At 53.5% G+C, this 14,714-nt stretch overlaps 1 protein-coding gene across 1 annotated transcript in view; it reads left to right on the forward strand.

The window, feature by feature from the left end:
• Window positions 1–14,714, forward strand: part of RAD51AP1 (RAD51 associated protein 1) — a 393,892-nt gene that overhangs the window by 85,175 nt on the left and 294,003 nt on the right. The window contains exon 7 of the mRNA XM_078673979.1: window positions 14,510–14,665. Within this exon, the coding sequence (XP_078530105.1) occupies window positions 14,510–14,665 (156 nt within the window). The remainder of the gene's footprint in view (window positions 1–14,509; window positions 14,666–14,714) is intronic.

Below are 14,714 nucleotides of genomic sequence, written 5' to 3' on the forward strand. Positions count from 1 at the left end.
GGGACAGCAGTCTTAGTCCACAGTCGTCACCCACGGAGGAGCTGATTTCTCCTCTGCAGGGCCCTACAGAGGCAGGTGCGGCCTTCGCGCACGTGGTGTCCACAGCTGTAGGCATTCTGCGCATGGGGGACTCGATTGCTCATTTTCCGGCGGACCATCTCTTGAAGGTTCTCCACCAGGACTCTGCTGGGAAGGAGAGCTTACTCCCCTTTGAGGGCTCGCTCCTTTCTTTGGAGGGGGCTTGGAGGCATCCTGCCTCGGGAGATCGGGTGCCTCAACACCTTCTGTACCATCACCTTCCGGCGCCACGTGACCCGCGTGCCTCTCCCTCCATCCCTCTGCTGCCCGTCCACTCTTGAGGACTGCTTTTCCCTCCCTGCCGTCACTGTTGACTCTGCCGTCCCTGGAGGCCCGCTGTCTGGACTCTTGGGGGTGCAACATGTTCGCCTCGACCAGCGCGGCCCTGCGGGCCCTTAACACCTTGTGTGTTTTGGTGAGGGCCTCCTCTTGTCTGTGGGACTCTGCTGAGTCTCTGGGTTCCGCGGCTTCCCAGGAGACTGTTCAGGTAGACTTAACAACATCATGCTTTGGATGGCCGGGAACTAGCGGCGTTTATTCTCCGCCCTGGTCTGGACATTTCGGAGGTGTTGGGCCGGACAATGGCTTCCTCAGTGGGCCTCCGTCGCCATGCTTCGTGACAAATCAGTCTTCAAAGTGTATTTTTTTTGGTGAAAATCTGTTTATTAGCATAGTAATTAGAGCAGGTACATACATATTGGAGCTCAAATGCAATCAGGATAATACATGCACGTGACCGCTTAAAGCATAAAAGCACAGAAGAGTAACGATTTGTCATTTTGTTGTTCAGAGCCACAGTAACTAAACAATCCAACGTCGGTCCCTACCCACCCCCCACCCTCAGTAACCCCTCCCAACACTCTCTAAGTTTGCATATAATCACAGTATCCGCATCTGGGTCACCCGTGGCATTTGGACATGTAGCTTTATCTATACACACAGGTAGGGTTGAGGGGAATAAATCGAGGGTCCGGGATATCTGCACCCCAGCACCGTGCACCTCGGGCCGTGGAGGTTCATGAGAGGCCTAGTTCTGAACGTTCACCCCATTTGTGGAAAGTCTTGGGTATCGTCATCATCCCCGTTATCCCCCATTTCAAACGCTCTCATTATGGTAAACCAATCTAGTGAGATCCGTGTTTTCCGGAGTCCCCTACGTTCCTCTCGCTGTAAAGCCTCGCCTTCTGCTTTGCCCCATCGTACCACTTCAGCCTTCCATAATTCAGGGTTGGGTGGCGCGGATGACTTCCACCTCGTCGTGATTGCTCGCTTCGCTATCAATAGGGCCATGTCTGTAAAACGTGCCGCCACGGTTCTAGTGCGTGTCGGCGGTCCCACTCCTAACAGGGTATGCTCTGGTGAAGGTGAATGGGACATGGCGCCAGCCCTCTCGAGCGAGTCATGGACAGTGGTCCAATAATATCCCAACTTAGGGCATTGCCATAGCATATGTAGTAGTGATGCGTCATCAGCGTCACATTGGGGGCAGGTGTCATCCGCATCAGGGAACATTACATGTATGCGGTGTGGGGTCAGGTATGCTCTATGTAGCAGCATCAATTGAATAAACTTAAACTTGGGGTTTCTAGCAACCTTCCTAGGAAACTGAAGGATACGCTCCCACTCTTTGTCTCTCAGGGGCCTGCCGATATCTCCCTCCCATGTTGTTCTGAGCGGCGACAGTGAGATGGCCCTCCCCTTTTTAATGCTAGAAGTAAGCCATTTGGTCAGATGGCTGCCTGCACCCATGAGGTAGTGCATGGCAATGAGAGGGTTTGTGATAGGCTCCCGTCCCTCAGGCGACCACTTATATGTGATATAATGGCAAAGGCCAGCGTGTAAGAGAAATGAGCCCCTAGGAACGCCGCGCGCTGTCCTAAAGTCCTCGAATGATAGCAGGCGCCCCTCGTCAAACAGGTCGCCCACTTGCGACACCCCCGCGTCGTGCCACGACACCAGCTTATTCGTCGTGAGTGTTCCCGAGCCCAGTGGGATGCCCAGGAGTGGGATCGTGGGGGAATAAGACGTCCTGGGGGATGTGTACCTTAGTGCCCTCCGCCAGTACATCACTGCTAACCGGAGGAGTGGTGGGACGTCTCTCGGTAAATCCGATCTAGGTAAAAGTAATGTATGCACCCTCCCTTTGGCATGATCATCCTTCGATACATTGATTTCATGAAGATTGCGTCCTGCTACCCAGTAGGCCAGCCATTGCAGTTGGCACGCATAGTTATAAGCCCTGAAGTCCGGTAGGCCCATACCACCTGAGTCAGGGGGGAGTTGTAGTTTAGCGAGGCCTATGCGTCTGCATCCATGTCCCCATACAAGTTCCGTGAGTAGTGTGTCAAGAGTATTAAATGTCGCCGCTGGGATCAGGAACGGCAGATTAGTGAAGTGGTATATGAGGCGGGGAAGCATCACCATCTTGGAAATCGCCACTCTGCCGGCTATGGATAGGGGTAGTGTTAGCCAGAACTGAATCTGTGCCTTCAGCGCCCTAATGGCCCTCCCAAGGTTGCCGTCTATCATCATGTCCGCCTCTCTATAGATTTGTATCCCCAGGTAACGGAAGGTGGTATCCGCCACCTGGAATACGTGGGGGGCGAATGGTAGAGGAATAGATAAGCCCGTGGATGCAAAGGCGAAGACATAGGACTTAGATTCGCTGATGGTGAGGCCAGAAATCGCCCTGAAGTCCTCAAAGATTCGGGGTATAGGGCTCAAGTTGCCCCGTAAATCCCGGAGATACAATATGATGTCATCTGCGTAAGCGGATACAATGTGCGCCGTCCCGTTTCTCCGAACACCACATCGGGGGGCCAGTGTCCTGAGTTTGCAGAGCAATGGCTCAAGGGCGAGGATAAATAGGAGAGGGGAGAGCGGGCAACCCTGCCGGGTGCCCCTCGCTATAGCTATGGGTCCGGAGATGTGGCTGGAGGTACGCACTCTAGCCGTGGGGAGGGTGTAAAGCAATCTGACCGAGGCAATGAATTCGGGTGGTATCCCGAATTTCACCAGTGTGGCAAACATATAGTCCCATCTAAGGGAATCGAACGCCTGCCTCAAGTCCAGAGAAATGCAGCCCTCCGAGCTCGTGCCCATTTGGTTGCCGAGCATCAGCTGGGCCAGGCGCCTGAGATTTATGGCCGTATTGCGACCCGGTACAAAGCCACATTGGTCCGGATGGATCAACTGCGGTACGAACTGCACGAGTCTCGACGCCAGCACTTTGCTCAAGATCTTGGAGTCAGTATTGAGGAGGGATAAGGGCCTGTAATCAGCCAACTGCAGCCCGTCCTTGCCAGGCTTTAAGAGGGATGTGATCAACGCTTGCATGGATGATTGTGGCAGGGAGGCCGTCCGTTTAGCTTCCGAATAAAGAGAGTGTAACCGCGGGGCCAGGAGATCAAGGAATGTTGCATAGAACTCAGCCGGGAGGCCATCCGCTCCGGGAGCCTTGTTCTTCGGGAGCGCTCGTATCGCTTGTCTAATTTCCGCTACCGAAATGGTGCGCTTCAGATCTTTGCATTGCCTGTCGGTGAGCCGGGGGAGGTCAAGGTCGCTCAGGAAGGTCTCGAACTCGGTCTCTGACAGGGGCGGGGGGGCTGTACAGTGTGGTATAGTAGTCCTTAAACGCTGTATTTATCCCTATTTGGGTGGAAGTCGGGCTACCTGTTTGGTCCAGTATTTCTAGGATCGGATGGCATACCGGGGAGTCACGTAGAAGGCGAGCTAGCAGGGGACCGGCCCTATCTGCCTGCGTATGCTGTCTATTCGTGTATTCTCTGTGATCTAGGAGCTGGAGGTCTTCCAGCAGCTCTGCATGTCTAATGTGGGCCTCCTGTAGTGGCGTGAAAGGTGCATTCGTGCCCGCTGCCTCACTCTCCAGGGACGCTAGTGAGCCCTCTACGTCTTTCAATTGCTCAAGCACCACCCGCTTCATGCCCACTCGGGTAGTCATCGCCGCCCCCCTGAGACAGACCTTAAAAGCGTCCCACTCCAGCTGCCGGGAGCTGGCTGTGTTCTCATTTGTGGAGAAGTAGGTTTCTATAGTGTCGGACAGGTATGACCGGAAGACCGAGTCTTCGAGGAGATCCGGAGACAGTCTCCAGGTCGGGATGGGGGCCAGACACCTGCCCCACTGCCAAGTGAGCTCAACGGGGTTGTGATCGGATAGAGTTTTCCCCATGTGTTGTGTCCGGACAATTGAGGCTGTGAGGGAGCGGGAGCAGAAAACATGATCAATCCTGGTGTGGAGTTGGTGGGGTGGGGAGAAAAAGGTGTATTCTCTCTCTCGGGATTGCGCGCTGCGCCATGCGTCTGCCAAATCCCAACCCTTTGCCCACCGTGTTAGAGCGTCTGCCTGTTTCCTGCTCTCAGTGGCCTGCAAGGGGGGGTGTGATCTGTCTAGTGTAATATCGAGCACAGCATTAAAATCTCCCCCAATTATCCATCGGTGATCAGCCCAACCCGCAAGCACTCCATTTATAGTTGACAAAAACTCTGTTTGACCTGTATTCGGTGAGTACATACAACCAAGTACAATGGCATCCCCATCCAACAGCCCCCGCACAAACACAGAACGTCCTTCCAGATCAATTCTCTGCTCCAGCATCTGGAAAGGGACAGAGTTGCGGAGCCAAATCGCCACCCCCCTGGAGAACGCAGAATAGGAGGTGGCGAAAAGCTGCCCTCTCCATTTCTTGCGTAGCTTCATGTTTTCATCTTTGTTCAAATGTGTCTCTTGGAGGCAAGCAATCTGTGTTCCCCTGCGATTTAGTTGTGCCAGAATTCTATGGCGTTTATGTACCGACCCCATGCCCCTCACATTCCAAGTGCACAATTGGTAAACATTAAGAGGCCCCATAACCGTCCGTGCGTTGCGTTATACTGAAGCACCCGGGTGACCACATCAGTTCAGTGTTGCTACAAGGCGAGAGTGTTCTATGAACATGTAACCCATTAACAATAAGGTTCCCAAACCAACGGGCTCGGGAGCCAAACCAAGGTGCCCAACGTGAGCACAGGACAGTCAGGTTTGCGTGCATACTGGGGGACGTAGACCTCTGGTAATTGTCACTTTATGGCCTGGAAGGGCATGGTAGCCCTTGAAAGGGTGGCCCGGTAAGCAACCCATGATACCTGAAGGAAAGGATCAGTCATACGTTACCACCTGGAGGGGATCAATCGAGTAGCCACTCAGAACTCCGCTGCCATCTGAGCTGTAATCTTAGGGAATAGTTGTATGCTGTCCACTGATCCGGACACCTCAGTATGGGTGTCGGTGGTAACGGTGAGTCTGTCTCCAGTCGCTCCCGCGTCGTGAGCGGCCAGCGCTTCCTCCGTTAGCCGCAGTCGTGGTGATGAATGACCCGCTGACTAACCTCCGGAAGGGTGCGTTTTCGTCAGTGCGTCCCGCGAAGGATGGCGTCCCAAATCGGAAGCGTCGTTCCGTCCGCCCGGTGGGCTCCCGTGACCGCCGCTGTGACGATCTGCGAGTGGGTCTTGAGAGGTCAGCGGAGGTAGCGTGACCTCCATCCATTCCTCTGCCTCCTCCGGTGAATCGAAGAAATGGGATTTGTTGTCATGTAATATCTTAAGTCTGGCGGGGAACAGAAGCGCATACTTCATATTTCTGTCTCTCAATTTGCGCTTAACACCCAGAAAGGTGGACCTGGCTCGTTGCACTGTGGGCGTGAAATCAGGATACACTGAAATGTTCTTATCTTCGAATCGTATCGGTGCCTTCTCCCTGGCCGCTCTTAGAACAGTGTCCCGATCTCTATAATGGAGAAGGCGTGCAATCAAGGGGCGAGGGGGTGCCCCCGCCAGAGGAGGTCGCGACGGCATCCTGTGCGCCCGCTCCACACTGTAGAGGGCAGTGAGATCCTCTTGGCCCACCAGTTTTCGCAGCCAGTCCTCCACGAATTGGGTGGGGTTCCTCCCCTCGCTTCTCTCCGGAATGCCCAAAATGCGGACATTATTGCGGCGGGCACGCCCTTCCGCGTCGTCCACCCTGTCCCGGAGGTGTCTGAGCTGTTTCTCCACGTTCTCCAACCGCGTAGAATGCTCAGTCTGTTGCGGTATGAGGTCGCTCAGCGCTATCTTTTGTTCAGAGACCCGCTCTGCCAACTTGTTATGGTCAGCCCGCAGTAGGGCTAAGCCAGTCGCCATACTGTCTATACGCGATTCCAGTGCTTCGCGCGACGCGCGTATTTCGGTCAGGATGAGGTCCAACTTGGCGTCCTGGGATCCCTGTCCGATTGGCGGGATGATGTCCGCGCTCGAAGAGGCAAGCGGGTCCTCGGAGCCCGTGGACTGCATGTCCGTCGGAGCGCCCTGATCTTGGGGCCTGCCCCGGTGTTTGCCCATTGACCTTGTGTGCAGGGTGGCGTCGAAGCAGCTGCAGTCGACAGCCGCAACCCCTTCAAGTGTTCACTCCGGAAGGCAGGCAGAGGCTATGGGGAGTCTGAGCTGTGACAGGGTAAAGCAATGGCGGCGGTGTGGCGCAGATCCCAGTGGCAGCAGAGCAGCGTCGGTCCGCAGGCCTTTGATGTGTGCAACCTGGCGGTAAATTCACGTGGTTCGCCCGTCCTCAAGTGGTTTAGGGGGATGAAGGAGGCGCCACGGCGGAGACCCAAGGTGGGCCCCCCTCAATCCCAGCGTGCAGGCAAGATGGCGCCGGTGGGGCAGTCTCGATGGCGGGTCGCGTCTCGTCTCTGAGCGCGAGGCACAGCCAGAGAGGAGCAGAGCCCACAGGTCTGACGGAGGGCTGCACTCTTCACTCGTCCACTGACCTTACACGTGGCGATGGTGGCGCTGGTGGCGTGGGCGCCGCCGGTGGTGGAAGCGGGCTGCAAGCTGGTCCGGGGGGCCTCGCGTCTCGGGCGGGCCCGCAACAGAATAAGCCGGCGAAAGTTAAAGCTGGTTGGGGGGAGGCAGCGGGACCACGGACAGAGCCGGGGCCTCCCCTCGCATTCCGGTGCCTCGGTAGGAGTCGCGGCACTCTTCCGGTCCGGAGATCCGATCAGGATGCGGCAATGGTCCGGAGTAGGTCGGGCAGGCCATCCAATCGAGGCCGGGGCTCTACTCCGCGCTGCAGGCCGCAGGAACACCTCGGCCTCGGTGCCGTTACGGCACGGTGTGGGGGAGTCAGCGCTTCTCCGCCTCACGCCGCTTGCACTCGGAGACTCCTTGGGCAGTTTTCAGGTGGGTTGCAGGCAGGAATGTCAGGATTAATTGCTCGTATTCAGGGCTGAGGACGGAGCTCCGGGACTACACGTCCACCATGTTCGATACTTGGCCACGCCCCCCCAGTCTTCAAAGTGTATAAACAGAGTATCAGGCCATGTACGTGAACTCCTTTTCATAAGATTCAATTTCTACACTTCACTGACCATTTATTTTTTTATAACTTTTTATTAAGGGATAACAAAGGAAATACTTACAGAAAAAATTAACATCAAATAAACAAACCAAAACATCAGGTGATGTCATACATTCTGCATCGCATGGGTTATTGTGGACAGGTACAGGATCACATGCGGCAATGTTTAATACTAGGATCATAGGGATTCTTGCGTTTCCAATTCCAGCAGTGGCATTGGTGGTTCACAGATCTCTCCTCGGTGACTATTCCACGCCCCCCGATACCTTCCCGCATTTCTTCGGGCAACCCCTGGCCACATACACTGATTTCTCTCTGAACATAAACCAGTCAAGGTCTTCCGCCCACTTAGAAACTCGGGGCGGCTGACTGGCTCCCCAGAACTGAGCAACATTTCGTTTAGCCACCATATACGCCAGCGTCACCCATTCCTTCTGGTACACGTTTAGATCTGTGGGTTCCCACACATTCAACAGACACCTTCGGGCTTCTGGTTGTATCTCTTCACCCAAAACTTCCTTCAGTTCATCATGGATCTTCGCCCAAAATATCTGCATCACCGCACAGTGCCAAAGTATATGCATTAAGGTGCCAGGTTCTCCACACTCTCTTCTACACTCTACACTCCCCCCACTTGTCCCATCCGCACCAATCGAGGCCCAGTGATCTAGGATCTATGCTATATCTTCAGTTGCACAAGTCGGAGCCTCATCTGAATCGCCACTACCTTCGGGGAGGATGCCGCCTCCACCCACTCTTCGTCATCCAATTCCAAACCATCTGCACTCCACTGGGCTCTAATACGCCCCAGCGGGCTCTTCATGTTGTTAACCAGTTTCCTATATTTCAAAGAAATCGTTTTCTCGGGAGTGTGCCCATCTAGCACCCGATCCTCAAGAGGTGACGCCTCCGGGAGCACCGTGCCACTAGGCACGTGGGTAATAAGGGCATGCCTCACCTGCCGATATCTATAGTATTCATTATCGTGCAGACTATACCGTTTTTGGAGAGACTCAAATGTTTGTACTGTGTCTTTTCCCCAAACATCCTTTATCTGGGTGATTCCAATAGGTCCCACTTATCAAACCCTTTAGTTTTGCATAAGCTACCTAATTTCTCTGAATTTAACAGGGGAGTGGCCAACGTCAATCTGTCTTCCCAGCCTAGATATCTGTTAGCCGCGTGCCACACTTGTATCTCGTGCGCGGTTGGGCCAAACAATGCATCCTTCCCCGGTTTGGAACATAGAGCTGTATCTCTCATTCCACCTGGAGCCAGCCCCCAGTCCATGGCATAACCCGGATCACCCGGGGGTCCGTAGACAATATGGTTCCGAAGCCCAATAGTACTTCCTTAAATCCGGGAGTCCGATTCCACCATCATACCACGGGAGTGTAAATAGTGTTAATTTAATAAATGCTATTCGGGGTGTACCGTCCCACAGAAGCTGCCTCTGGAGAGTCTCAACCTCCTGGAAATAGGAGGCTGGTACCGGGTCCATCGCATTTTGTAGGGCATACAAAAACCGGGGCAAAGTCATCATCTTGAAGAGAGCGGCTCGTCCAATCAGAGACAGCGGAAGAGCTTTCCAGCGCTCCACATCTTTCTTACATCTAATCAACGGGGAAGCCAGGTTATTAGCGTACCGCAACTGTGAATCAAGCGTGATATATTTACCCAGATACTTGAATCCCACAGTCTCAATCTGAATTGGGCACGATTGCGGGATCACCGGCGGGTCGCCCACGAGGACAAATCCCGAGTATTTACCATAGATGGCTAGCACATCAAGAAAATTACTCAAGGACTCTCTGGGATTAGTGAGGTAAAGCAAAACGTCATCTGCTTATAGCGAGATGTTATCTTCCCAATCAGGCGACCATCTTAAGCCCCATATCTATCTATCCCATCTGACCCAAGCCGCCAATGGCTCCATTGCAGGCGCAAAGAGCAATGGGGACAACGGGCATCCCTGCCTCGTGCCCCTCTCCAACGGAAAATCATTGGACTTACAATTACCCTGGCCAGGGGGTTTGCATACATCAGTTGCACCCAATCAATGAACTCACTTCCAAAGCCCAGCTTCGCCAATACAGCAAACAGATATTTCCATTCCACCCTATCAAACGCCATAGTGGCGTCAAGGGATACTAAGACAGTCGGTTCATGTATCCTCGAAGAGCCCCCAAGGACTCTGTGCAACCTCCGCAAATTCAGCACCGTATTGCGACGCGGCCTGAAGGCGGACTGGTGCGGATGGACCAGAGTCGTGATCACCTTGACCAGCCGAGTGGCGAGTAATTTCGCTAGGATTTTGGGCTCCGCATTAAGGAGCGAAATAGGCCTGTAGGAGGAGCATTGCGTCTTGGGTTTACCCACTTTATGTATGACTACTATATTAGCCACCCGCTGGTCATATGGGAGTTGACCCTTCTCCTTACTTTCCAAAAAACATGGCTCGGACATGTGGGGCGAGTCTGTTGGCATTTAATTTGTACAGCTCAATCGGTGTCCCATTAGGGCCAGTCGCCTTACCGGATTTTATCTGTCTTATAGCCTGCGCAACTTCATCATCCGAGAAGGGGGAGTCTAAGTAGTTCCTATTTTCCTCTGATAATCCCGGCATAATAATGTCCCCGATCATTTCGCTATTCTCAGCCTCGGTAAACTCACTACGGGCAGTGTAAACCTTCTTGTAGTACTCCGAAAATGCGTCAGCCACCGCCTGCGGATCCGTAATTCTGTGAGAGTCCGATCTTCTAATTCAGGTACCAGCCTAAATGCCCATTCCCCATGCTCGAGCCACGCGATCAATTTACCGGCTTTATCGCCATGCTCATATATGCGGCTTTGTACAGCATTATTTTGAATAATCGCTCTATCTCTCACAAGGCCTTTGTACTGCTCCTGTCGGAGTCTCAGTAAGTGGAGTTCTGCAGGCGCACATGACCTAGCAACTCTCCTCCAAAAGTATGACCTCTGCCTCCTTCTGAGCTACCTCAGCCTGACTTTTCTTCTTTTTCCCTGCTACCAGAGATAGGACCTCACCTCTCGCTACCGTTTTGTACGCTTCCCAGAGGGACTGCGCTGAGGAAACTCACACGTTTTCCAGGAAGTAACGGTCCGACATCCGGAGTACCTCTTTTTTAATAGCCGGTTCATTTAACTGCCAGGCGCTGATAGGAGCTACCCTACCAACCGCCGGTCGACCGAGTGTAAGCTGCAACCACAGTGAAGAATGATCAGATATACCCTGCCAAGGTACCTCACATCTTGGATCATTGTAGCCATCGCCGCCAGCAGCAATACGTAGTCCAACCTGGACAGGCCACTGTGTGCTGCTGATACGGGAGTGAACTGTGTCAGCGTTGGGTTACGAGCCCGCCAGCTATCGACCAACCCTAGCGTATCCAAGAACTCCGAAAGCCATCTCTGCGCTTGCCTAAGCACCCGTGGCTTGCTACGGTCAACCTCTCCATCCAGTACGGCATAAAAGTCGCCCCCCAAAACCAAGCCGCCAAGGGGCAACGTAAGAAAGATAGAGCTCAAATCCCGAAAGGTATCGGCCTGAAGGCCTGGTGGTACATATATAGATAGGAAGGTAACCGTCTTACCCCCCACCAGCCCCGACACTCAGGCATATCTGCCCCTCTGATCCAGCCACGTAGCCTGCACTGACAGGGGAAAGGAATTCTTAACCAAAATCCCAACCCCCCTGAAACCGGTGGTGAACCCAGTGTGTGCCACCAACTTATACCCCCTTTATGGAGGGCCATGCATCTATTACCCACCAGGTGCGTCTCCTGCAGCAATACCACATCTGGGGAATGTCTTCTAATGAGCTGGCTAACCATCCCTCTCTTGATCTTGTCACCTAAACAATTCACATTCCAGCTCAGCACTTTCATCCCCGATCCTCGACTAATCTGTGCCATCTGGCCCACACAGTAAACTTTTTCACCTGATGCATAAAAAAGAAAGAAAAACAAACAATGCAAATATTGTTACATACAATTGGATCTCAACTCCAAACCCTGACCCCCCCCTTCCCCTCTATCCCACCCCCTCCCTGCACCCCTGCATGTGGCTGTCGCCCTATGTCCCTCTAAGTAACTAAAAATAGTAACGAGGAGGAACCCTGAATCCCTTCCACCCCCTCCTCCACCTCCGAAATACCTTCATGCGCCCTGGATTCATTTGCAGCCATATTTAACCCCCCCAATTCAACAAGGAACAGCTGCAGATTTGCCATTGCATTCAAGTCCCTCCAACAAAACTGAGAGTTCGTCGGCCGCCGATTTTACTGCTCGAGCCTTCCTTTCTCCCTTTCCAGTCCGCCCACCTCGGTCCCAACCACGAGCCGACTGTCGAGCCAGTCCGATGCCACCTCCGGATTGTCGAAGAACCAGGCCTTCCCCTCAAGTTCCACATGCAGCCGAGCCGGATACATCATTGCATAACGCAATCCCTTGTCCCTAAGTTTCTTTTTCACGGGTAGGAAACTTTGCCTCAATTTCTGTACCATCTGGGTGAAATCCGGGACGAAAGAGAGCGTTGCGTTTTCGTATCTAAGTGGGGCCCCTGTTCGTGCGGCCTGCAGGATAGCATCTCGGTCCCAAAAATTAAGGACTCTGGCTATCATAGGACAAGGGGGCGCCCCGGGTCTAGGTGTCACCCCCGGTACTGTGTGAGCCCTTTCGATAGTAAAAAAGTTGCTAAGTCCCTTCGGCTTGAGATGGTTAAGGACGATGTCTTCCACAAACGGATCCGGTGTCTCTTCCTCCGATTTCTCGGGCACCCCAAGAATGCGTACATTATTGCGCCTGGCTCTTCCCTCATACTCATCGAGTTTCCGGTCTGTGTTTTCCCTGAGATGTTTTGAGGGCACGTACCTCTTGCTGCAGCTCCGCCACATCATCTATTAGACTAGCAGTCTTAACGTCGAGTGACTTCACCTTCTCGCTGGCCTTAGTTAAATCCGCTCTTATCAGGTTCACCTCGATTGTGACAGCATCCAACTTATTGTCTAGGGACTCCATTTCCCCCCCCCAGTGAGGATTGGATTCTGCTAATCGCCGCCATAACATCCTTCAGCATAGGTTCCGCGAGGGTCTCTTGCGCGGTACCGCCTGTCAACAGAGTCTTCCTGGGCTTTACGGGGGATCCCTTGGGCAACGCATAGCGGTCAAGTTTATTGGATTGCACATTTTCCGCCCCTCTCGCGGATCTGGACATGTTGCTGTCAGATTCAGGCTTCGTCGCCATCCCCCCTGTGCTGCGCCGCTGGCTTATACTGGACCCCTTGTGTCTGGGATCACCAATGGTCACTCAGAGCCAGATTTGTTCAGAGCCTCCGCATTTGCCTCTATATAAGTGGTGCTCTCCAAGATAACCGCCCACCAGGCCACTCTCAGGCAATCCCAGCAGTGGCTGGCCGACGCTGCGCCTGCTCCCCACTACACCACAGCCATGGTTCACTTAGTAGGGAACAAAGGTCACGATACCAGCCAGACCTCCTCAACAGTGTATATCTCACAGCAGTCTCAAATGGTGACCCCCACGTCTCGCACAGCCACAGCCCGCCCAGTCCAAATGTGCTCATCAGCCTTCACAGCTTTCCACCTCAGCTCGGCGCTCCCTCGTACCCCAGCACTCTCAGCTAGATAGACGTCTCGGCGATAGTGCATTCAATTTTGGCCATTTTCAGACACTTCACTTACGCGCCTCACCTTGTCAGGCACCCACGATTTTTCTCAGCAATATCGCCCCGGTAATCCACAGGGGGTGGGAGGTCTCCGCGCCTGACCTGCTGCTCCAAGGCCTGCGACCAGCCTTCCTCTACGATTGCAGCCTCGGGGGTGCTGGCGCCACTATGCGTGGCTTCAGGAGCTTCGGGGGGGGGGGGCAAAGTGACTGCCCCCTAATGTCAAAAGTGCCCGGCCGCTGCTTGCCGCGACCCCCTCCTCCCATTTCACCACAGTCTCTGGCCACACAGCTCTGGGGGTCCTGCACTGGATATGGGGTCTCCAGGGCCCAACAACAGCTTCCCAGTGCCGAGTCCGCACCGCGGCGATCACCACTGCTCCTCCCCAGCCCGGGTAATCACTCGGCAGAGCTTCCTTCCTTACGCTGCCTCCGTCCGCACCTCTCTCTCGTCCACCCACGGGTGCATCGGCATACAGGCGGATCTCCGATCAAAGCAAATGTTGCCGCTAGGTCTGACAAGGAAAAGGCCGGTTGCGGGGACGGCCCGGAAACTTCCGGTTTCTGGCCCCGTTGTTATTGCACTACAGCCGGCGTCCAGGGCAACTCTGGCCCCCGGTTCGGAAAGGCTGTAGGCCTCAATCTTTATGGCGGCACTGCTCCGGGACCCGGCACCGGAGCCGGTCGCGAAGCCCTGCGTCGGGCGTCGCTTCCTTTCCTTCATGCGTCCTTCGGGTCAGAGCACAGGATACTGGCCAGGATAGTGTCGGAGGTGGTTGGGGTCTCGGGAGGTAAGTGCTCACGCGGCCATTTTGGTCCCGCGCTCGGCTCCTCCTCCCTTCACTGACCATTTTATAGAACATTCCTACCTTGCATACAGGAACTCATGCAAGCACATATACAAATCATACATTGCAAAAATCTTGCACAGCAACAGACTCAAAAACATCCCACCCCACATATCCACCAACTATTCACCAATAATAACCTGATAATTGTCAGAACCAAGCCTTCTATGTTCAGCAGCTGTGGAGTGACTACGGTAGCAAAGCAGCCATCTTAAGTCACACATACTGAAGTAGTTGACATTCAGAAGGAGCGTACTCCTCTGCAGATACTAGCTTTCATGCGAATGATACATTGAATGTAGTTAAGAATTGACTGTGCTGCATTTTGTTTTCAAAGTTTGGATTGCAGCCCAACCATATCTGCTTTCATTGACCTCTTGACAGTTAAGAATGAGGTGACTAAACAATTATTTGTGTAAGTATTTTGCTTTGTAGAACTTTGTTGGGGAATCTTAGGCTTATCTTGCCCCTTGTGTTTCTCTCTGCTTTTCAGAATTGGGTAAAATTACAGATTTGAAAGACAATGACCTGGGCACTCGCTGCCGGAGACTAACAGCATCCAAAGCTTTATCTGATCAGAGGAAGATATTAATAGATGTCAGTGACGACGAGGACAAGGTTAACGACTGCATGCCAGATTTGACCTCGGGTAACTAAAGTGTTCCTTGGTTATGCAATGCTTTGTGTTTTACAGTGTT

The sequence above is a fragment of the Lissotriton helveticus genome, chromosome 1_1 (genome assembly GCF_964261635.1).
Source record: "Lissotriton helveticus chromosome 1_1, aLisHel1.1, whole genome shotgun sequence".
Taxonomy (NCBI): domain Eukaryota; kingdom Metazoa; phylum Chordata; class Amphibia; order Caudata; family Salamandridae; genus Lissotriton; species Lissotriton helveticus.